The 22,942-nt window shown below is 41.2% G+C and overlaps 1 protein-coding gene across 12 annotated transcripts in view; it reads right to left on the bottom strand.

The window, feature by feature from the left end:
- bptf (bromodomain PHD finger transcription factor) overlaps positions 1-22,942 on the bottom strand; it is a 130,085-nt gene that overhangs the window by 98,462 nt on the left and 8,681 nt on the right. For all 12 annotated transcript variants that reach the window (XM_068003911.1, XM_068003902.1, XM_068003903.1 and 9 more), the window contains exon 2: positions 11,285-12,110. In XM_068003911.1, coding sequence (XP_067860012.1) covers positions 11,285-12,110 — 826 coding nt within the window. The remainder of the gene's footprint in view (positions 1-11,284; positions 12,111-22,942) is intronic.

Genomic DNA, 22,942 nt, shown 5'->3' with positions numbered 1-22,942 from the left:
TTTCACCATCAGAGCCCTAAAATCATTAAAAGCTGTTACTTCATCAGCAAACTTATAGGTCAATACTTGATGTGCTGGGTGCATAGCAATGTGTAAGGTACCTTCATCTGTAGAGTTTCAGGAACTGTCGCATCAATAAATGTTTGTTGCCTGATGTCATGCAGCAGACATCTTAATTACAAAACAATGTATAAGGTTTAAGTTTAAAATTGCCTCCCACTGACAAGGTTATTTTTTAAAATGAAGTAATTTCAATTAAAAGAACATGTTAACATGTTGCTAGCCTACCAAATACCTTCCACTTTTCAAACTTGCACTGTTCAAAGTATGTAGCTAGAGTGAATGAAACACATTCAACTATGTTGCCTCATTCACGTTAACCAGGTTATTCTTGTTACCTACAACGGATGCTCTTCTCTTCTCCGCAATTAGACCACCACTGTGCTTACACAAGTTCTATGGTATACGTACCTATGCGATTCAATGGCACTTGAGTTTGAGAAAACTGGAGCACCACCCAGTGTGTGCAGCAAGTATAACTTGGCTGCCTGCATATTTACCTACGGGAACTTTCTACTGGTTTGATGAGTCAGACTTCGTACTACTATAACAACTTGCATTTTTACAGTGCCTTTAATGTTGATAAACATCTCAGTGCTGCAGAGATGCAAGGAGAAAATGAACGCTGAACCAAAGGAGGAGGAGATATTAGGAGAGGTAACTGAAGATTGGTCAAAGAGGGGGTTTCAAGGAGGGTCTTACACTGCTAAATCAACACACAAATATTAGAAGGATTATAGAAATGGCAATGAGTAGCAACAAAAGGATTCACGGAAGCTTTGCTGGAAAGCCCTGACATTTATTTGGAACATCACACCTGTCAGGAAGGTCACAACACACTTTGCATATAATTAATGCTATTATGTAGATAAATACAGCAGTTATTTTGCACACAGCATGTTCCCACAAACAGTAATGAAGTGAATGATCAGTTAATCTAACTTTTGGTGGTGTTGACTGAGGGAGGACTGTTGGAAAGATACAAGAACTCCTTTCTCACCACGCCCCTCCCCCAAAGTATCATGGGATCCTTAAAGTGAGCCTGAACAGGCAGATAAGGCCTCAGTTTAATGTCTCATCCAAAGAATAGCACCTCACAATCCCACCAGCGTCAGTGTACTGGAATATCAACCAGTACTCAAGCCCAAGAATAGAGCTTGAAATCACAACTTTCCGACTCAGTGTACTACCAACTGGGCCAAGCTGATGCTGTGTAGGCAGTGGATTTACTGAAAGATAGATGGAACCTACAGGAATTTGGTACTCGTTTTGAGGCGAAAAAACAACTTCGTACCAACCCTCAAAAAGACAGCCAAGGACAAATTCCAAGTGCAGTCAAACTGGCTTGGGTATTACAACATACCCAGAGATCTATAAAACATGTGTTTTGAAGAAACTCAGGAATTGAATCTCCAGGGATCCTAAGCCAAATAAAAAAACATTCTAGAATCCTCAAGGAAATAATAGGGCTCAGGTTAAGATTTTGGGGACTCAGTAGATATAGGAACATATTTGAAGAGAAGAGCTGAATTCCAGAAGTAAGGTGAGAGTGACTGTCCTTGATATCAAGGCAGCATTTGACCGAGTGTGGCACCAAGGAGCCCTAGTAAAATTGAAGTTAATGGGAATCAGGGGGAAAACTCTTCAGTGGCTGGAGTCATACCTAGCACAAAGGAAGATGGTAGTGGTTGTTGGAGGCCAATCATCTCAGCCTCAGGACATTGCTGCAGGAGTTCCTCAGGGCAGTGTCCTAGGCCCAACCATCTTCAGCTGCTTCATCAATGACCTTCCTTCCATCATAAAGGTCAGAAATGGGGATGTTTGCTGATGATTGCACAGTGTTCAGTTCCATTCGCAACCCCTCAAATAACGAAGCAGTCCGTGCCCGCATGCAGCAAGACCTGGACAACATCCAGGCTTGGGCTGATAAGTGCCAGGCAATGACCATCTCCAACAAGAGAGAGTCTAACCACCTCCCCTTGACATTCAACGGCATTACCATCGCCGAATCCCCCATCAACATTCTGGGGGACACTATTGACCAGAAACGTAACTGGACCAGCCATATAAATACTGTGGCTACAAGAGCAGGTCAGAAGCTGGGTATTCTGCAGCAAGTGACTCACCTCCTGACTCCCCAAAGCCTTTCTACCATCTACAAGGCACAAATCAGGAGTGTGATGGAATACTCTCCACTAGCCTGGATAAATGCAGCTCCAACAACACTCGAAGCTCGACACCATCCAGGACAAAGCAGCCCACTTGATTGGCACCCCATCCACCACCCTAAACATTCACTCCCTTCACCACCGGCACACTGTGGCTGCAGTGTGTACCATTCCCAGGATGCACTGCAGCAACTCGCCGAGGCTTCTTTGACAGCACCTCCCAAACCCGTGACCTCTACCACCTAGAAAGACAAGGGCAGCAGGCACATGGGAACAACTCCTGCACATTCCCCCCCAAGTCACACATCATCCCGACTTGGAAATATATCGCCGTTCCTTCACAGTCGCTGGGTCAAAATCCTGGAACTCCCTTCCTAACAGCACTGTGGGAGAACCTTCACCACACGGAGTGCAGCGGTTCAAGGCGGCGGCTCACCACCACCTTCTCAAGGGCAATTAGGGAGGGGCAATAAATGCTGGCCTAGCCAGCGATGCCCACATCCCATGAACAAATAAAAAAAAGATAGCAACCATTATCCCAATATTCAAAAATACAAGTTTTAGACTAGAGGAGCAAATTGCAAGGCTCATGCAGTTAATGGCAAATTAGCTAGCTGGATTAAAATGAAAATCAGAGTTAAAAAGAACTCGCAACAGCTCTGGTATGAGGCATGGTGATAAGTGGAGTTCTGCAGGACCAATCATACACCTTTCCAAAATGTCCAGAAACAAGGGCCACCACAAAAATAAGTGTTGAAGTTTTTTCCAAACACCAACTAACTCTCCCAGTGGCCCAGCGGACAAAGGCATCGCCTGGTACAAGATGGAATACACAGAAAAGAAGGTTTCAGGTCTGAATTAATTAATTTCATCCAGGCGAGACTTGGGACCTTGACAATCAGATCCAAGTCTCACCTGGGAGAAATCTTGGGCTAGGAAGGGGGGGAAAAATGGTCAATCGGGGACTCCTGTATTAGTCAATCCTGATTCCTGTCCAGTGACTTTGCTGAGAAGTGCATGTTTCAGCCATGATGCTTCCTTTATCAAAAAGCATGCCAGTATTCACCATCTTGGCTCACACATGAAGAATGGTCACTTTTTAAAATGGAGGTCATGCAGTGGCTCACTCAGCTGTACCCCAGCAGAAAGACTTAAAATTGTCACACCAGCTGCCAAGTGAACTGCTCCACCTGGTCAGTAATTGTTTTTCCCTATTTACATAACAGCTAATTGAGTTTTGCAATCCACTAAGCAGCTGTTTCAAATTAATGGAAATCTAAGCCTTGAATTTAACCTTTTTCCCCCTCACTAGTCACAAACAAAATCACGACAACCAGATGAAGCTTGCTTACAGAGGTTAGATGATATACTGCAATTGCAAAACCAAGTAACAAGATAAAAAGATCCAGTAAGAGTTTGATAATTACCTACCACTGAATTTGAAATATAAAAAACAGGAAATGATGGCAACAGAAAGCAGGTACATCAAAATTTGAAAATAGAAAAAGGTTAATGTTTCAGATGTAAACTGTCAGTACCATTAAACGTGACCCTTGTTAAATCATGCATTAAGTGGGGAAATGGATTGAATGCTGAACCATGTAAGCGAGGAAGATAGTATGTGCTAAGTTATTTCCTTGATCTGTACTGAGATAACCAATCTCCACTTGAGCAGCATGGGAGTGGAGTGAAAGAAGGAAAAAGGATTGCCTGCTCACCATCCAGAAACCAATGGACAGGACCAGACTCAACTGCGATACCTTCCATGGTCTAATAGCCTCCCAGTACCCAACAATCAGGCTTAAACATGGAGAACAGCCACTTGCTCTAGGTACCAGAAGGCCTAAGATGGCTAGAAAAAGATAAGCAAGTCTTCAAGAGAGGAGGGGAAAAAAATTGGTTTTTTTTTTATTATAAAAGATACAAGATGTTTGTTCTTCATTTTTATACTGAACAGATGAATATAACCAGCTGGTGCAAATTTAAGACCAACAAAAAAGGTTTAAAGAAAGGCTTTAATATTTCCATTAAAAAGTTACATCTGTTTGGAAGGGTGGAAAAGGGAAAGGTAAAATTTTATTCCGTTCTCTCCCAAAGCCAAAGACTTTTCTTGGGATACAGTACCACAGATTCTGCAGCTTCCTAATACTTTACCCAAGAGGCCAGTACAGACATGGAGGCCCTGACCAACAGCACTAAGAGGCCACCGAGTGTGGCAAGCACCCAACATCCATGAATGCACTACGGATAACAAATCAAGAGCAGAAAACATTGATTTTCCCTTCCTTCATTGCCCGAGGACACCAGGATCAATTGTCGTGTCCCACCACGATTCTAGCCAAGACTCACTAGCCCATCACAGAAAAACTATACCTCAAAAATTGGAAAGAACTTTGAATTATGTCACTTCATGCACAGTTTATTACCAGTGTCACAGGCTCTTCACATGAAAATATACAGATCACAGGCCACCAGTTAACTAAATTCATCCAGCAGGGTAGCAATGACCATTTTTGGAGAAAAAGTAAAAAATACCCCATTATACAAAAACCCCAACAGAACCAGCCTTTTGTTCAATTTTTCAATTAAGACTTGTGACAACAGCTCCTCAAAAAAGTTACTATCTGGCATTGTGGCTCTTAACCAAGTCAGTGAGTATCCTTGCCCAACGCAATGAGCGTTGGCAGGCAGTTCAACTATTGGGAGAGGCAGAGGAGGGGGCATATCAGAGGAGTCCGATCCTGTCCTTACACAATAGCCGGTCAATTTCATGGGTCAGCGGTCAGAAATTGGGAGTAGGAACTTTGGACAATTTTTGCTCAAGCCTAGGGACGACGAAACTTAACAAATGCCCTCGCTGATAGTCCGTTATCTTACGCACTCAGCACTGACTAAAAATCGAACCAGGATTATCCTAGGCCTGCAGGGCACAGTACCACACATAAAAAAAAGTCCCTTTCCACGTATTAACTACCTACTTTTGCCCCAACTCCATATAAACAACAGATTTAGTAATCAGTTAGTAAACTGTCTAAGTGCATTAATGTGCATATTTTACAACTGCACATTTATAGGAATTATTAAATTTGACCCAAGGTCCATCTCTTTCACCCCCAGGCAAGACCCAACTATTTTGTTAGCAAGTAAACGAAAAGTCCAAAGGGAATAATTGTGTTAAAATTACATTTCCCTCTTTTAATTAAGAAGGATGGTAACATGCTCAGCTGTCTTCTCATCCGTGCACTACTCTCCTTCCACTAGGAGGGCAAGGCAGCCTTGGCTGTAGACTTCTTCACTGCTGCACTGTATTGTGTCCTACAGGCTTTAAAAAAGGGACAGGATGCCTCTCCCCTCAGACTATTTTGGCTGAAATCGATAACCCAGTGCATACTAAAATCATAAGAAATACATCCAACCATTCCATTGCTTGGTACATTAAAGCAACAATTTACCAAAACAAAAATATACTAATCTACAGTGGGACATGTCATCTGGTTAAAAAGGAAGGCACAACAATGTAAAAGACCGGAGCAGCGACATGTATTTTTTTTATTCATTCATGGGATGTGGGCGTCGCTGGCAAGGCCAGCATTTATTGCCCATCCCTAATTGCCCTTGAGAAGATGGTGATGAGCCGCCTTCTTGAACCGCTGCAGTCCATGTGGTGAAGGTTCTCCCACAGTGCTGTTAGGAAGGGAGTTCCAGGATTTTGACCCAGCGACGATGAAGGAACGGCGATATATTTCCAAGTCGGGATGGTGAGACTTGGAGGGGGAACGTGCAGGTGGTGTTGTTCCCATGTGCCTGCTGCCCTTGTCCTTCTAGGTGGTAGAGGTCATGGGTTGGGGAGGTGCTGTTGAAGAAGCCTTGGCGAGTTGCTGCAGTGCATCCTGGGGATGGTACACACTGCAGCCACTGTGCGCCGGTGGTGGAGGGAGTGAATGTTTAGGGTGGTGGATGGGGTGCCAATCAAGCAGGCTGCTTTGTCCTGGTTGGTGTCGAGCTTCTTGAGTGTTGTTGGAGCTGCACTCATCCAGGCAAGTGGAGAGTATTCAATCACACTCCTGACTTGTGCCTTGTTGTGCTTCCGATTGGTGCACCTAACCTTACACATTATCATCTGCCACCCACCAAGTTCCTTATCTCCTGAATACCATCATGAGGTGCTGCTGAGTGGAAATTAGGCACATTCTCAACAGGAGGCAAAGGGCATTATATAAATCAGAATAGCATTCAACCCTGGACTACTTCTAGCAATAGGCTGCTGGCTTACAGTGACAAAGGGAGCCTTGTAAAATTCCTGCCTGAAAAATAAGATCTAAATGAGGTGCAGTTTGAGGTTTTGGGTCATAAAATCAGTGGGCATGTTTCACAAATTCAGTTTCCAGCACTCTCAATGTGGATAGGAAAGTCAGAGGGGAGGAAACGATCAAGATCAGTGAAATGGGGACAAGTGCTTCTAATCCACCTGCAGTTTTAAACACACTAACAGAACTCCATCCATGACAGAAAGATGTCATGCCATGTTATTTAGGCTTCTTACAGGTATATAAATAGGACAAAGAGTTTTGTGTCCATTTTCAAAATGAATCCAGCAACAAAAGAAAAGGCACTTAAAAGTTTGGCTAAAATTCAGGCAGGCTTTTGTGTGCGTTTTTCTCCATTTCCAATTTTCTCCTCTTCTCTCTCTCGATATCAATGCCATCACTTGGGTATGGTCCCAAAATCTGTAGCCTCTCTCCAGTAGCTTGTTCAATTGGCTATTATTCGAGTGTGAGCTTCAATAGCAAGTGTCAGCCTACCATCCAACTCAGGAAGACATCTCAGAGGGAACCATGGCTGATTTTGCCCTTTCTAAGCTCGAGATGCTGCAACTAATGGTACTTTACTGCTGCCCCAACTAAGATCAGCTAATTTAGCACAAACTAGGTATCGAACCCAAGACATCCTAATTTGTAAGTCTCAGAAACTAAGACTTTACTACTTAGTCATTGGGATCGAAGAAAAATGTTTTTAAATTTGTTTAAAAAATGTTCAAAGAGATAGAACATAAATCCATCCACACTAAAATTTTAAATGGGTATTGCATAGCACTGAAGGATGAAGTTCAGACATAACACACGAACTGGCTTGGAGCTCAACAAATTGAGGATGCTAAATTATCACCTCATTGTCAGGTATTTCCTGGTTACAACCATGAAAACATGAGCTTATATTGTATTTATACACGTTCACAATTTCAAAAAAAAACTGAACTTTTGCACTTAATCCCCCTCAAAACGGTACGATTAACCTCAACTTTGATAGAGAAAAGGACAACTTCCTTTGATTGCCAAGACGTCCACTGGCGTCCATAGCTATCGCTTTTAACATTTTCTCTGAATTGTGAAGTGTACTGGGGAAGCTGCTTTATTCACAAGTTTCAAGAGTGCACATGGCAGAATAAACCTCCCAACCAAATTGCTTTTGTACTGTTGTGAAAAATATTGACAACGATGGATGTCTTTGAAATTGGCTACATCGATTCTGGAGGTAAAAGCAGCAGTCCACAAACTCTCAGACTAGGGCCCGTTATCGTCACTCAGTATTTGGCTAACGTGAACTAAAAAAGATGAATTCAACTTTGCAGACTACAGATTATTATATGCAAAATAATGTAGTATGTTACAAAGCAATAACAGAGACAGAGAATGCCATAACCAAGAGAGCAAAGCTCAAATAAGACAACACCATCTCAACAAAGATTAATACACTAGTGTTGAAGGTAGCATTTAGAATACATCCAAACGCAAGGATATATATTGTTTTTAAAAAGCCAGTGGTGTTGTGGCAGACAGCAATGTACAGCAGCCTCTCATGAGCAAATAATGTGATTTTATAAAAGGTAATGATTTAAAAGAATTCCAATGCTCTCCTGGCTGGCCTCCCATCTTTGACCCTCCATAAACTTCAGCACATCCAAAGCTCTGCTGCTTATATCCTGACTCGCACCAAGTCCTGTTCACACATCACCCATGCTCGCTGACCTACAGTGGCTCCAAGTAACTCCTCAATTTTAAAATTCTCACCCACGCGTTTAAATCCTTCCACGGCCTAGCTCCTCCTGATCTGCGAACTCCTCCAGCCCTACAAGCCTCTGAGAATGTTACGTTCCTCCAATTCTAGCCTCTTGTGCATCCCCTATTTCCTTCACCTCTCCATTGGCAGCTGTGTCTTCAGCTGTCTTGGCCCCAAGCTCTGGAATTCCCTCCTTAAACCCCTCTACTTCCGTCAAGAAGCTCCTTAAAACCTACCTTTTTCACCTGTCCTAATATCTCATGTGGCTTGTGTCAAATTTCATCCGATGACCCTCCAGCGAAGGGCCTTGGGCTGTTTTACTACATTAAAGGCGCTATATAAATGCAAGTTGTTGCTGAATGTGAAACATTTTTGCGCATAGTATATTTTGTATCATGAGGGGCCCCGGGAATTAAACAGCACAAATATTTTTAGAACTAGCACTAGGTATTTAAAGCACACAAAGGTAAAGCATTGCATAAATTACGGGTGAAGTGTCTCATGAACCAGCCAGCCAAAACCATAACATATTAACAGCTCATGAATCAGCCCAAGTATATTGACAGCTTTAAGTGGTACACAGGTTGACTTAATTAAGCAATTTCAGTACTTTCTGAAATTGTGTTTTTAAAAAAATTACCATTTGAAACCTAATTTTGGAGAGATCTGCAGGAGTGAATTACTACCAACAGGAAAAATGTTGTTCAATATGGCAAAAAAATCAAGTTTCTTCAAATTTTATTAAATTAACAAAATTTATTTTGCTAATGATAATACAGGTAAAGCCATCACCACAGCTTTCATATTTGGGGATATTATTTTGAAGGGATGCCTCGCTATGCCTCTGTTGCTTGCCTCACCAGCATCCAATTTAAAATTAATTCTACAAATTAAAAAAGATGGGATGAGCTGCTAAAACATGCATGCCAACAATTCTGTTAACATGAGCAACTCAATTAGAGTTTTTAAATATAAAAACATTTTTGCATCTTGAAATATTGATGTGCAATTGCCATTCTTCACTACAGTGGTCAGAAAAAAAAAATCACTGGTTAGTAATTGTAGTTGGACAAAACAGTCTATTAAAACATGTCAAAAACTAATTCAAGTGTAAGATCTTTATTTGAACTCCTCAAATAGCCTAGTAGGTAAACGCACTGCTTCACATAATATTAAGCCACGAGGAGGTCTAGATTGGCTTGATTCAGCTCTCAGCAACAATTTGGCACAATTGACCTTAGCACTCCTGGTCTACAGTTGCCCCTTCTAACCACAATCTAGTACGTCTTGCTAGAAACCATGCCTACACATTGGGAAAAGACAGAATCAAGCTTGGTTGCAGGGCCTTGGTATTCAAATTCACTATCTAGGCTCACACACAAAGAATAAACATGCAGGCATGGTTCGAGAAGGTTGTAACTGCTTATGAGAACAGCACCATTATGGAAGTCAGCGCCTCCTGGGAGCAGTGGGAGGGGAAAAACAACAAAAAGTGTCGCAAAAATAAATAAATCAAGTCCCTAACTGAATTACCTCAGTACTCAACCAAGTGAGAAATTCTGCAATCTGAAAGCACAAGACAATGAAGACAAGGACATTTTTCAGAGTTAAGAATTGCAACAATTAAAAGTATACTTTGATATACCTAATTCAAGCTCTACCAGTTGTATCAATCTATTGTACATTATATATACTTAATAGTGGTTTATCACGTCAAAATGTCTCCAATGGTTCACACAAAGAGTTACTTCTGAAATACAGTGACTTTTAGGCACTTACAGCTACTGTGCTGGCGACATCCCATTAAAAGCAATGAGATAAACATCCAGTTAATGTTTTTGACGGTAGTAGTTGAAGTGTTAGCCAAGACAACATGGCAATTTCCTGCTCTTCAAGTGTGCCAGCTCCACTTGAACATGCAGACAGGGCCTTAGTTTAATGACTCAACTCTAGATGCCCCATCAGAGTTGCAAGTTCAAATCGCAGCTTTGAAGGATATTAGAATTTGCTTGCCTTCAATGGAAAATGTTTGGAGTGAGCAAGACTACCAGTTTGGGCATCACATACTTACTGAGAACAGCAAACACGCCTTGGGTTCAATAACAACTAACAAACTGAAACCTTTAAGATTATGTGAATTATACTTCAAAAACTTTCAAGGAGGTTCAATTTAACTTTTGAATCAAAGTAGCCAGTTTTATTTTGGAATGTATGCTAAAAAGAAATCTATTTTTGTGCAAGTCATCTTGACACACAGTCTCTCCTAAATTACCACTATGCTGGAGCTTTTGAAGTTGGACCAAATGGATTTCTGCTTTTTGGAAAGCATACGCGGAGGGTTGTGAATCTTTGGAATTCTCTACCCCAGAGAGCTGTGGATGCTGAGTCATTGAATATATTCAAGGCGGAGATGGATAGATTTTTGGACTCTAGGGGAAATCAAGGGATATGGGGATCGGGCGGGAAAGTGGAGTTGAGGTCAAAGATCAGCCATGATCTTACTCAATGGCGGAGCAGGCTCGAGGGGCCGTATGGCCTACTCCTGCTCCTATTTCTTATGTTCTCATACACAAGAATCAATTTAGAACTGTATCAAAAGATTCTTTTTTGCAATCATTCTAACAGTGATAATTTCTTCCTGCTGCCTGAATTCGATACCACGTGCCCCTCCCTCCTCTTTATTTCATGAACAAAATATCACAGCACCTTAAAGTGAACAATACTAAACACACTACTTGATACCTAGATGTATCAAAAATGGCAACAGAAGCATGTTGTAACTACATATAAATGCTATTCTGCAGAAATGCAATTTGAACCAAGTGCAAAAGGATTTTGGCCACATTTTCAGTCGAAAATCAAAATTTTTAAAAAATGATTTGAAGACTGATGCCAAACTTGTTTAGAGGCCTATTTACACTGACCAAGACCACATATATTTCTCATCTGAATCAGCTCATGCTACAATGGTATAATAGATAGCGACAAATTGTACTTACATAACAATCCTTCTAGTCAGGAACCAATATTTTCGTCTGTGTCTGTCATATCCTATAGGCTCATGGCGAACATATGGTTTACTTTTCTGGATTTCAGGCACGCAATCACAAACACCAAGCACTTTGTGTGCCACACAGATCTCACACTGCCACTCGTCCTCTGGCACTTCTTCAAGTGGCGGTTTCACACATTCTAAATGGTATACAGCTGAGCAGGTTTCACAGCAAAGCAGATCACCGAGCTTGTGACAAACCCGACAGTGGTCATCATACTGAATCACACCCTCAGACATCAACTCCTCGCGGGCAATGTTCGTCGTCAGGAACTGATCCACTAAAAATTGAAGAACTTTGATTTTATTTTCTATTGGTCCGTAGGGGTATTCATCCTTTTCCTGATAGGGTAGTACATGATGGTATTCCCGGTCGCTTTCGCAATAGGCTCGTACCAGTTCTGGCCACGTCATCCCATCTATAAGGTACAATGTGGAATTGATGCTATCTTTTAAGTCAGCAGGACCAAAGGTGGTGTTTGATGAATCCTCTTCTCGTAAAATTGCTTTCAACAAAGCAATGTGCATTTCTGCAATTAACGTACACTGCTCCTGACCAACCAGTGCAGCACAAAAGTCTTCAAAGCGGAAAGGTGAAAGACGCAACACTGTTCCAAAATTATTCAACACCTCATAAATAGCTATAATGCTCAACAGCTCTTCACTGGGCACCAATAAGTCCTCTGAACATTTTGGAATATCAAGAGGAATAACGTCCGTCTCTTCAAACAGTGGCGACCGTGCCCGATGCACCCTTGTCTGTCTTCTCCTTCCTGTAAACACAGCAACAGAAAAAAAGTTAAAATTCACATAACTTCCCACACAAGCAACAAACTTAGTGACAGCACTATTACTTAAAGATGTACAAATAGATTCTTCCTGTTCCTCCATCGCTTTTCCAATTTTCTCCTCTGCTGGGGTACAGTTCCACATATGTTTTTAGCTCCGTGAGCCAACACTTGTGTGCTGCAGGCTATTTGACTGCAGGAACCCTGACTGCTTTTCCTCCCTCCCTAGCCCAAGACACTGATAACCCAGATGCAGTCTCAGCCAATATCAGCACAGTGGAGGCCAGAGATCAAGCTTTGGGTCTTTCCTGGGTCTGTATGACCACACCAGGACTTGCATTTATTCACTAAGCCAGCAAGAAATGTTACGTTTTACTTTTAATCCTATACTACCACATCAAACCGAAAAAGGGCTGCACCCAAACCATCAACTTTTCCGTTCCCTCCGTAAGATGCTGACTGACCAGCTGTATTTCCAGCATTTTCTGTTTTTGATTTCCAACATCTGCAGTATTTTGCATTTTACTGGAGGAGTTGCTCATTTGTTTTTGACCTGCTCCCCACTTTCTTCATTATTTATTATATCATTCCTACAATAAGTTATTTTTACCAGACACTTCCAGGATGAGGGCATCTGCTCCAAATGCTCCATTGTAGCCACTCCATAACTAGCTGAGAAAATAGGGGGAATTTTAACTCCTGAGCGGGAAGCTAGCTGGGAAAGCGGGCTTTTACGGGGAAGGGGGTGGAGAGCCCGACGCAGCAGAGACCCAGGCTTTCCTTGTGGGACCTGGCAGAGCACTCCTCCTACTCCTGGTCCCACAAAGGAAAGTTTAACACTTGTGTTACAGGGCCTCTTCTGCCTGCAGACCAGGTTTCATCGAGTGAAACGGCTTCCCCGCTCAGTCGGCAGTTAAAATACCATTGAGGTCCCATCTACGTCATAGGACCCTGATCCGCATAAACATGAGGTTCTTGCTTGCTTCGGGTTGGGGGGTGGGCGCCCCTCAGCCACATGAAGAAACAGTGTCATTGAAACTGCCGTCAGGTGGGAATGGAGCGGGAAATTGACCCGCGCCATTTAACTCCTGCTCTGCCTGGTTTCCGTCGGGTGGGGAAAGTTAAAATTCACTTTAAAATGCCTCTGATGTATGGTCCTTCATTTACCAGTTTCCTAAATGGCTCAACTGAAATCCAGAATTGGCCATGAGGGACTATTCCAATATTCTCTCGCGCTGGGATGTCCAAACTGCAGTCCGTGAACCATAGTACTCTCCATGGGCCCCATTAATTCAGCACTCAAACTCAGGCTTGAATTTTGTGGGCTCTTTGTAGATCTGTTACCTTATTGATGGATAAATCCTAGTATCAGCAGTGAGATATATGCAAATTAATTAGGAACACAAAGTTAAACTTGACATGTGGCCTTCTCCCAAGGCTCCAACTAATGATCCACAAAACCAATAAGCTTGGACTTCCCTGCTCTAACATAATGCAGCATAAATACACCAATGCATTAGAATACCATGACATTCATAAGAAATAAAATAAACATTGCTTGTGTCTTTCTCATTAACCAGCAATATGACCCTTTGTTACAAATGACTTAGGCTTTCACTGAACCAGAGAAAGCACTGCCATTCTTGTGTCAACATACCTTTTGTATTTTAAAGAATATTTTTTTGTTTCTCTTTTTTTAAAAAAAAACTACTTTTATTTTGCCCCCTTCAAGGTCTCTGGACAGCGCACATTCTGTACTCCCAAGACTATGGAAATGTTGCTGCAAATGGTTGCTAGGAGGTATATGAGAGCAGTCAGAAGCAGCTTGCCCTCAGATATTCCCTCCCTCCCTGCAGACAAACACATAGGCTCCACCTGCCACCAGGTACTGTTAGCATGACCAGGAAATCACTGGACGACAAATTCACAAGCACAAACCCACATCTCATCACACTGGGTGCAACACATTGAAACACAAAGAGGCTGTCTCATGACAAAATGTAACTTAATTTTCTTGTAGAAAGATAGGAATCATCTGCCAACTCCACAGTCGGATGGTAACAGTGAAAGCAGAGCTGTTAAAAACATACAATCTAAAATACTTAACATAACAGCAAATTATTTGTTGCTCCAAGGCAAATTTTATGTTTTGGGAACCTAAAAACCCCACATATAAATTCCATTCAAGCTATTTTATCACCTTTTCAGATTAAATCAACAACTACATGCACTTATATAGCACCTTTAACATAGTGCAGTGGTAACAGGTACTGCACCAACAATTCAGAGATCATGAGTTCAAATATCATGGTAATTTGTGAGAATGAATTCAATAAATCTGGGACAATAATTTTAAAAAATTTATTAAGAAAGCTGCCAGACTGCTGTTAAAACCCAACTTTGGCCAACACAAAACTCCAGTCCATACTTTGTGATTAACTCTTAATGTCAGTTATAAAAACAATTGCTACCAAGAAAGCAACTAGGGATGGACAATAAACGTGGCCTTTCCAGTGTCAATGTTCTGAGCACAATAAAAATAAACTATGAGACACATTGTGTGTAAAGTTACTTTGTGCAAATGCTGTAACCAGGCAGATTAAAGAAACCATACTGCACAAAAAGTGTAAAAAATGTACAATTTTGCATATTACAAAGTTCAGTACACCGACAAAGTAACATACTGAATCCTCTCACTTTCAATATGTTATTCCCCTTTAAATATGTCCAAATTTTGGATGGCTAATGTTCCTTTCACAAAGGAAAAAGCTTTACAGAAACACTCAAAGTTGGATGTTTGTATCAGTTTTATAAATTTTATTGAGTAAAATGCAAGGAACAAATTTTGGATATATATTCCAATAGCATTATGAAAAGACTTTTTCACACCACATGGAATTTAGTCTAGGGGAAACATAAGGATAGCATTGTATTAACTCTAGTTAAACACACAGCTAGCTGGCTGCTTCACCAACTGACAGCTTAGGATATGCAAGCACAAGAGCACAGGAAAAGTTTTGAGAGAGACAACTAATTACAGGATGCTTCTTTAGCCCAAAAAATTAGATGTAATGGGTGGGGGTTAGGAGAATGAGTGTAGCCTAGAAAAATGGACAAAAAAAAGCCGGCGCTGGCAGCATTCAGGAAAACCAGATCTATATGCAGCCTAAAGGGCGCTCCTTAAAAGGATGTCAAACGGGCCTCCCCCATCCCCACCCCTCCCCCCACCACCTTTAAAGGACTTACCCGAGGGCGGCTGTCGGTGACAGTGGGCCAATCTTCGAGGCCTCTTTTCCAACGAGCTGCCTAGGAATTGGGTGTCCGCAGCATGCCAATTCGCTGATAACAAGGCCCAAGGTTGTGTGCGTGTGCGTGAGATCGATCACATCACACAAAGCTTTTACTGTGTAGCTCTAGTATCTTGCCATACAAAGATAGGTTACACACTGTGAAACCAGGGTCATTATCTGTGGACACTTTTTGTAGCAAGATATTGCTTCTCTCTCAAATCAGTCTGTTTGGCTTATGTCACTAGTTCGGAATCAATCATAATTCTTGAACCTTCCTTCTATGGTATAAGGCAGATAAATTAATAACTGGCTTACGCAACAGGGCATTTCACAGATAGATTTTCTGGACGCAACCTGACATGTAGAGGCTTTCTTCTCTATCATTATTACTCTCCAATTGCTTTTTGTTATTCAATTCTTTTTGCCAAAGACCCTCCATGTTCTCATGCTTCTCATTAGTAAAACTATCATGTGGACTGTCCATTAACAAGATTAAGATTTTTGCATATATTTAAACAGTATGGTAAAACGCTGGTCTGTAATATCTGTTGAGAAATATTCATCTAGTTGCATTGAAAACAGCCCTAATCCAGTACAAACACAAGGCTGTTCTAATGCAAACGTAATGTGTAAACCAGCAGGGGTTGGTTATTTGCTCTCATCTCCTTACAAAAACATTTCTGGCACCATAAGAGTTATGATTATCTGGCCCAGTAACCCCTTTCTTGAAAAGGTACAGCATCTATAATTTGCTTAATTTATGGCATTTTTCTCAATTATTAGTGTGAACCCAACTACACATATTTCTGATTAATGGGTTAACAGTAGGGAGACCAGATCAGTAATGAAATATTCCAAAATTGCAAATTTAAGCTCAGAACAGTAATTTAAAACACTAAGGATACTCAACAGTTCAGCAGTTCCATATACTGAAATAGATGACAGATTACTATTAGCTATCAGTTTTGCAATGTTGTATATGTCTACATGAGTAAGAAACACTTGTCTTAACCAATTTAAAAACATTTTATTTTAAATTATATGGAAAAATGACTTTTTCCTTGAACAAATCCAATTGCAAATCAGTCACAATGGAGTGCAAACAATGCATTAAAATGAGTCCAATGTGAGTCCCCCCACCTCTCACAGCCCAGTGGTAATCGACAACATGGCATTTAGCCATACAAACCAGTACGATAAAAGGCTTGATATCTGGTTTCTATCTCCATTTGAATCCCATCTGCCATGTGTGGCACTATACCCCAACAGCTTAAGATTGGGGGGGGGGGGGGGGGGGGGTGGGAAAGAGAGGAAAGAAAATGGGAGGGTGAGGGGGAAGAATAACTATCCCAATTCAACTCTTTGAATGTGATGCAGATTTATTTTCAAACTATTCCACAAAATGTCAAAGCATGCAGTCAGGCTTGCCCAAAATACTTGTGGTTTCAACAGCATACCCAGTCAGAGGCATGTTTACCCAATCCAGAAGCTGCCAGGCTGAAGTTACAGACCCGCTGCAATTAATATATAACGGCCCGAGATACACAGTCAGTGATGTCACTGGAAGGACCTGGCAGTGAGGAGGCAGAATGTGGCAAATTTCTATTGGAGGTTAACAATTTTGATTATGTAACAGGCTGGGTAAATTGGGTACGAGCACTCCCCAGATTTCCCCTCCTCTACAAGGCTACATCATCCCACTGGAATTGCACAGTTTAACAGACCACTTCTGTCCCTACAGGTACGTATTTTCAGATCACAGAATATTAAAGGATATTCTGATCAGTCATTCCCTTCAGATGAATGAGTACTGCTGCATTTCTGGACTAAAGACAAAGATCAGTAACAACTATCACCAGTGTATGGCATCTGAAATAGACAGTTTTTGAATTTTGCCAAAAAGACACAAACAGTAGATTACAGCTGCTAATCTCAAATGTATCCAAGCCTGGTGTCTTCATGGGTTGCATAGAAAAGTATCTTTTTCTGATTACATTAAACTACACTGTTCTTGTATCATTGCCAACACCTCATTACTTCTCTTGTCGATCCACTTCATTTTCTCCATACATCTCCAAAACCACATCTCAAAGTGCTCTAGAAGCCTGACCACCTCTCTCCTCAGCATTTATATTTCAGCACCACACTCCATATCAAAATCTTAACTAATCTTTTCTTCAGTTCTCTGTTCAGTTGGCCAATCAATATCCTATTCATTCTATTAAATGCAGCTTTTCCCATTAAATGTAAAAACCAAACATAGGAAAAAAAGTGTTGAAATATAAATATTTTCACAACTGTATTAGAACATAAATTGTGCAAGTGTTCAGGTAACACAGGCCAGTGTTTCAGATCTAGAAAAAGATATTTCTTTTTTTTAACAGGTTTACCTTTACTTTACAGAAGCTAAAATGTGGACGTGTTGATCTCGTCATTTCATGTAGATCTTTGTTTACAAGCTAGCTACAAAATTCAAGTTTGAACTGAAGTAAATAACACAAACCGAACGCCCAGCTATCCACAGAGCCGCATTAAGAATTCCTGGGGCCCTGGACACAGAACTTTTGGGGGGGGGGGCCCCCCACCACACAACGGTCCCCGATGCTGTCTTCATTAGCTGTCATTTTTCCACACGTGAATTGAGAGCTGTGGAGACACTGTGGTCACCTACCCTGCTCAGTGGCTCCGACCGGGACTTCCCGCCTTTGGGAGCATAAGCAAGCTGCGTTGGCGTGACCACTCTCCTTAGAACCAGGGTCTGGGAATCCATTCATGCAACTGAAAAGCCAGCAGGCAGCGCCATTCCAAAAAAACAGCTGGCTACATCATTTAAACTGGATTGGTGTTCACAGGCCCCTGGCGGGGGCCCATTTGGCTGGAGACCTTAGTGTGGGCCCTGTAGGCCCTTGTGTTAATGCGCCCCTGGCTATACGACAGAATGTACAATACCACAGAAACAATGGACAAGTGGTAGGCCTTCCCATGAGTTGCTCTGCTCATGAATGCAGCACCCTCTAATTTTAAATTATTTTTCTTCTTTCCCCCACAAGCAGTCTCCCAACTCAAAAGGGAGTGGCAAACTGCTTCCAGATCTACACCAAGCCCAGTATGAAACTGGCTGCTGGGAAGTGCACAAAAGCATGCAAAATTATGACTCTCCACATGATGCCTCCCAGCAAAAACATGACTACGAACACAAAAGGATCACAAATGGTTCAGAAGGATCTCTTTCAAAAAGGTGTTGATTGATGATCAGTGTTCCATTTTGAATTTCAACACAGATTCTCCAAAGAGGAGTCCTCCCATTCTTATCACAATATTTTTTTTTAAAATGTCCTTGCTAAAGAATGATTGATGAAGATTTTTTTTGTATTTTTAAAATGTATTTAAACAGCAAGCCCAACCAACAGCAATTGAGGAAGTTAGCTCGAGTTACTGAACCTGACTCTGAATTTGCTCAATTATCATTTATCAACCTGAGGCACTTCTGCAAATCTGTCATTTTAACTGTGCACATAAATTCTGCTACCTCACTCCATCAGGCTCCCAGCCAGTCCTTCCAAGAGTTAACAGTGCTGTTTAAACAAAATTATGTCCAAAATATTTTTAAGTACATGTTTAGTTATAACTTTTTAAAAATGTTTTACACTTCAAAATTGTTTGCATTGCTGGGATTGTCCCTTCAAATACGAAGATGTTTCAAGTATTTGGACTTCTTCCGTCTACCCGAAAATATATTTTCTCATTTCATTCAATTAATATGTATCGGGGAAGAGGTAACGATCACTAATCAGTTTTGGAAATTCTATTAAGAAATAATTATGAAGTATATTTCCACTTGAAAACAATGGGAATTTTAATGTCCCTTAGCCCTTAAGATGCAGTAGAAAGTCATTTTTGTACAGCTACCAACTATTCATCTATAGTAAAAACAGAAACTGCTGGGAATATTCAGCAAGTCAAGCAGCATTTGTGGAGAAATAAACAGAATTAACATTTCAGGTCAATGATTTTTCATCAGATGTAATGTTTCATCTATAATGGTTCTTTCAAATTCTCCCTCAAAAAAAAAGCTCCTGAATGCTTAAATGCACTGCGTGGTACGATACTGACCCATACAAACCAGAAAGATTACATTTTCAAACTCCAGTCCAGAGCTAGCTTATCTAAGCATCCAGTGCAAATACTACAACTGACCTCAGCACACGTAACTTAGAGGGTGGTGGAGAAGAAAAGCAGGTTTTCTGCTCCCAAAGCTAGATGTTGAAAACTGTTTGTGGGGCGGGGGGGGGGGGCGCTGAGCAGGAACAGGATTGGGCACAATGCAATACCACCAAGGTCGAACAGCTATGGCAGTTCATACATAAAGAATGGCCGCTTGCTCAAGTTATCAGAAGGCTACCAGTGCTGCAGAATTGTACTCAAGTATAAGTCACTGCCTTCAATAGGGCAAGGGAAGAGAAAAATGATTAACTGCTGTGATTCCCCATACTGATTTGTACCAAAGCTCCAAAGAAGTCATGAATTCATTTCAAAATGTTCGGAGACCAGAATTCCTGTGAAATAGTTGTAGCATTTTGGACCTTTCACAGATACCATTGTTACAATTTCCCCACTACTGTACTGCAAGATATAAATAGAAATATTGGGGGCTATGTGATACAGTGGATTAGCACAATGCTTCTTCACCTCGCAATCACAGGTCAAATCCAGCACCAACCATTAGGATGAAGGCTTCCTCTCCCTGCCAACTATGTGAAATGAGATGCTGCAAACTCAACCAAGTTCCTACTGACAAGTCTACAGTACAAATCCACTCATTATTTGTGCAAGTGAATTAGGAATCCTTCAGGAAAGATGTCAAGGCCTTAGAGAGGGTGCAGAAGATATTTACCAGAACGGTACCAGGAATGAGACTTTAGTTATGTGGAGAGACTGGAGAAGCGGGGGTTGTTTTCCTTAGAGCAGAAAAGGTTAAGAGGAGATTTGATAGAAGTGTTCAAAGTAATCAATTCTGACAGAATAAATAAGGAGAAACTGTTTCCAATGGCAGAAGGGTCAGTAATCAGAGAACACAGATTTAAGATGATTAGCAAAAGAACCAGAAGCGAGAAGGAAACTTTTTTTTAAAACGCAGAGTTATGATGATCTGGAATCCACTGCCTGAAAGTGTGGTGGATGCAGATTCAATAATAACTTTCAAAAGGAAATTGGGTAAATGGTTGAAGGGAATAAATTTTTAGGACTATGGGGAAAGAGCAGGGGAGTGGGGCTAATTGGATAGCTCTTTCAAAGAGCCGGCAGAGGCACGATGGGCCAAATGGCCTCCTCCTGTGCTGTAACATACTATGATATCATGAATCATCAAACTCTCACAGAATGCAAAACGTCAGAAGGGAAAGCATTTACACTGGTGTAGTACTAAATGCTTTCTTTTTGGAGGTTGAAGGTCATTATTGTTTAAGGTACCTAAACACTGTGGCTTGATGCAGTCTGTATCCTGGGTGAGTGAAGCTGAAACAAATTGTCTGCGCCAATCTCCTGTTTTTACATTTGAATCTGCCAGCAAATTTCTGCAGACCAATACGATCCAAGGAGGTAGTTCTGGTGACAGATTCGGCAATCCGCTAAAAAGTGGGTCTGCACTGCCGCTGGAACAAGGTAGGGCATGTGATTTTCACTGGCGAGTACCATCATCTGCATGAGACCTGCAGTTTGAAAGTTGATGGCACCAGTAATAGAGAAGTACCTTTACCCCCCATCTGACTACTATACCTAGTTATAGTCCAGCAATTTTATTTTAAATTCACAAGCTTTCGGACCACTTACTGGTCACAAAGTAGAAATATATTGTCATTATTAATTAGATCCTGGTTTTTAAAATCAAAAATCACACTTTAAATGCAAGTACATACTTATTTTACAATAATTTGTATCTGCTTAATATATACACTAAAGTATCTTTCCAACTAGGCTATAACTTATATTAAATCCTGTGGTACCCTTCCGTTTAAGTCCCTATCGAGTTATGCATCACTTCACAAACAAACAGCATGACCAACTCCTTGGCATCAATACCACTCTGGAACCAGCTACGATATACACAGCAGCAAAGCTGCATTAACAACTCCCTCTCAAAATTCTCTGCCACTATGGGAAGTCGCCTTTGCTCCAAAACTGTGCCTTCCCAGTTGATAGAAAGAACTCACCATGCACCAAGAAAAAAATGCCAAAAAGGAAACTATTTCCAACCACATAATGCAGCACTTTAATATGCCAATGTTCTCTGCCCTCAAGCAAGGTATGGTATCCAAATACATCTATATGCTTCCAGTTTTTCTACTAACATTTTTATACTGAAATGTGTTACCAACAAGTCACACCCCTTTCATTAAATTTTACACCATGAAGATAACTTACTGAAGTAGTCCTAACATGTTCCACACACAGCGAGCCCCTGATCTCACCTGGCCCCTTGCACATCCCCGATTTTCATCACTCCACCATTGGTGGCCTTACCTTCAATTGCCTAGGCCCTTAACTCTTGAATTCCCTCCCTAAACCTCTCTGCTTCTCTCTCCTCCTTTAAGACACTCCTTAAAACCTACCTCTTTGACCAAGCTTTTGGTTACCTGTCCTAATATCTCCATGTGACGTGATGTCAAATCGCTCCTGTGAAGCACCTTGGGACATTTTAATATATTAAAAGGCGCTATATAAATGCAAGTTGCTGTTGTTGTCAAGACTAATTCTTGAGGATAATACATTCTTCCCTTACAGTGAAGGCAAAACAAAAGATCAAAAGTTATTCCAGACTGCTATAGTGTCTAATTGCAGTGGCTACAGCATGGTGAAGGGACCATCCTTTTAGCCTTGCCTCTCTGACAGTGAGTATATTAAATAGGGGGGACAAAAGAAGTAAACAGCACATTATCCATCTCCTTTCCCCAAGTGAGCCTTGAGCCAGCAAAGTGCATCCAGTACATGCTTAACCAAGATTAATCACAGAAATATAACTAGCATAATATTCTGGATAGAAACCATGACACATGAAGGTAACTTTTTAAACTCCTGATTGATCACCTTAGATCAGGAAGATGGGGTACATTTGCATCAAAGATTTCCAGTTTGTAAACAATTGACAGATTTTACCTGCACAGGTTTTCAGGCTTAAATTATTAAATTCAACAATTCCGTATATTTTTAAAAATTAACCACACAATTTGTCAGTAGCAAAATAAGGAAGTGAATACTATGCCTTGCTTCGCCATCTGTAATTCTCACCTACTCTTTAGGAGCATTAAGAAAGCATAACTTCTGACAAGCAGGTACCAGTCATGGCTCCGTGGTAGCACTCCCACCTGAGTCAGAACATTGTGGGTTCAAGACCCACTCCAGACACTTGAACACATAATTTAGACTAACACTTCAATGTAGTACTGCCGAAGTGTTGCCTTCTGGATGAGTTGTTAAACAGAGGCCTCGTCTGCCCTCTCGAGTGGATGCAAAAGATCCCATCCCTATTCG

Source organism: Heptranchias perlo, chromosome 23, assembly GCF_035084215.1.
Source record: "Heptranchias perlo isolate sHepPer1 chromosome 23, sHepPer1.hap1, whole genome shotgun sequence".
In the NCBI taxonomy this organism is placed as follows: domain Eukaryota; kingdom Metazoa; phylum Chordata; class Chondrichthyes; order Hexanchiformes; family Hexanchidae; genus Heptranchias; species Heptranchias perlo.
The sequence above is the reverse complement of the archived record's forward strand: the minus strand, read 5'-3'. Positions and strand labels throughout refer to the sequence as shown.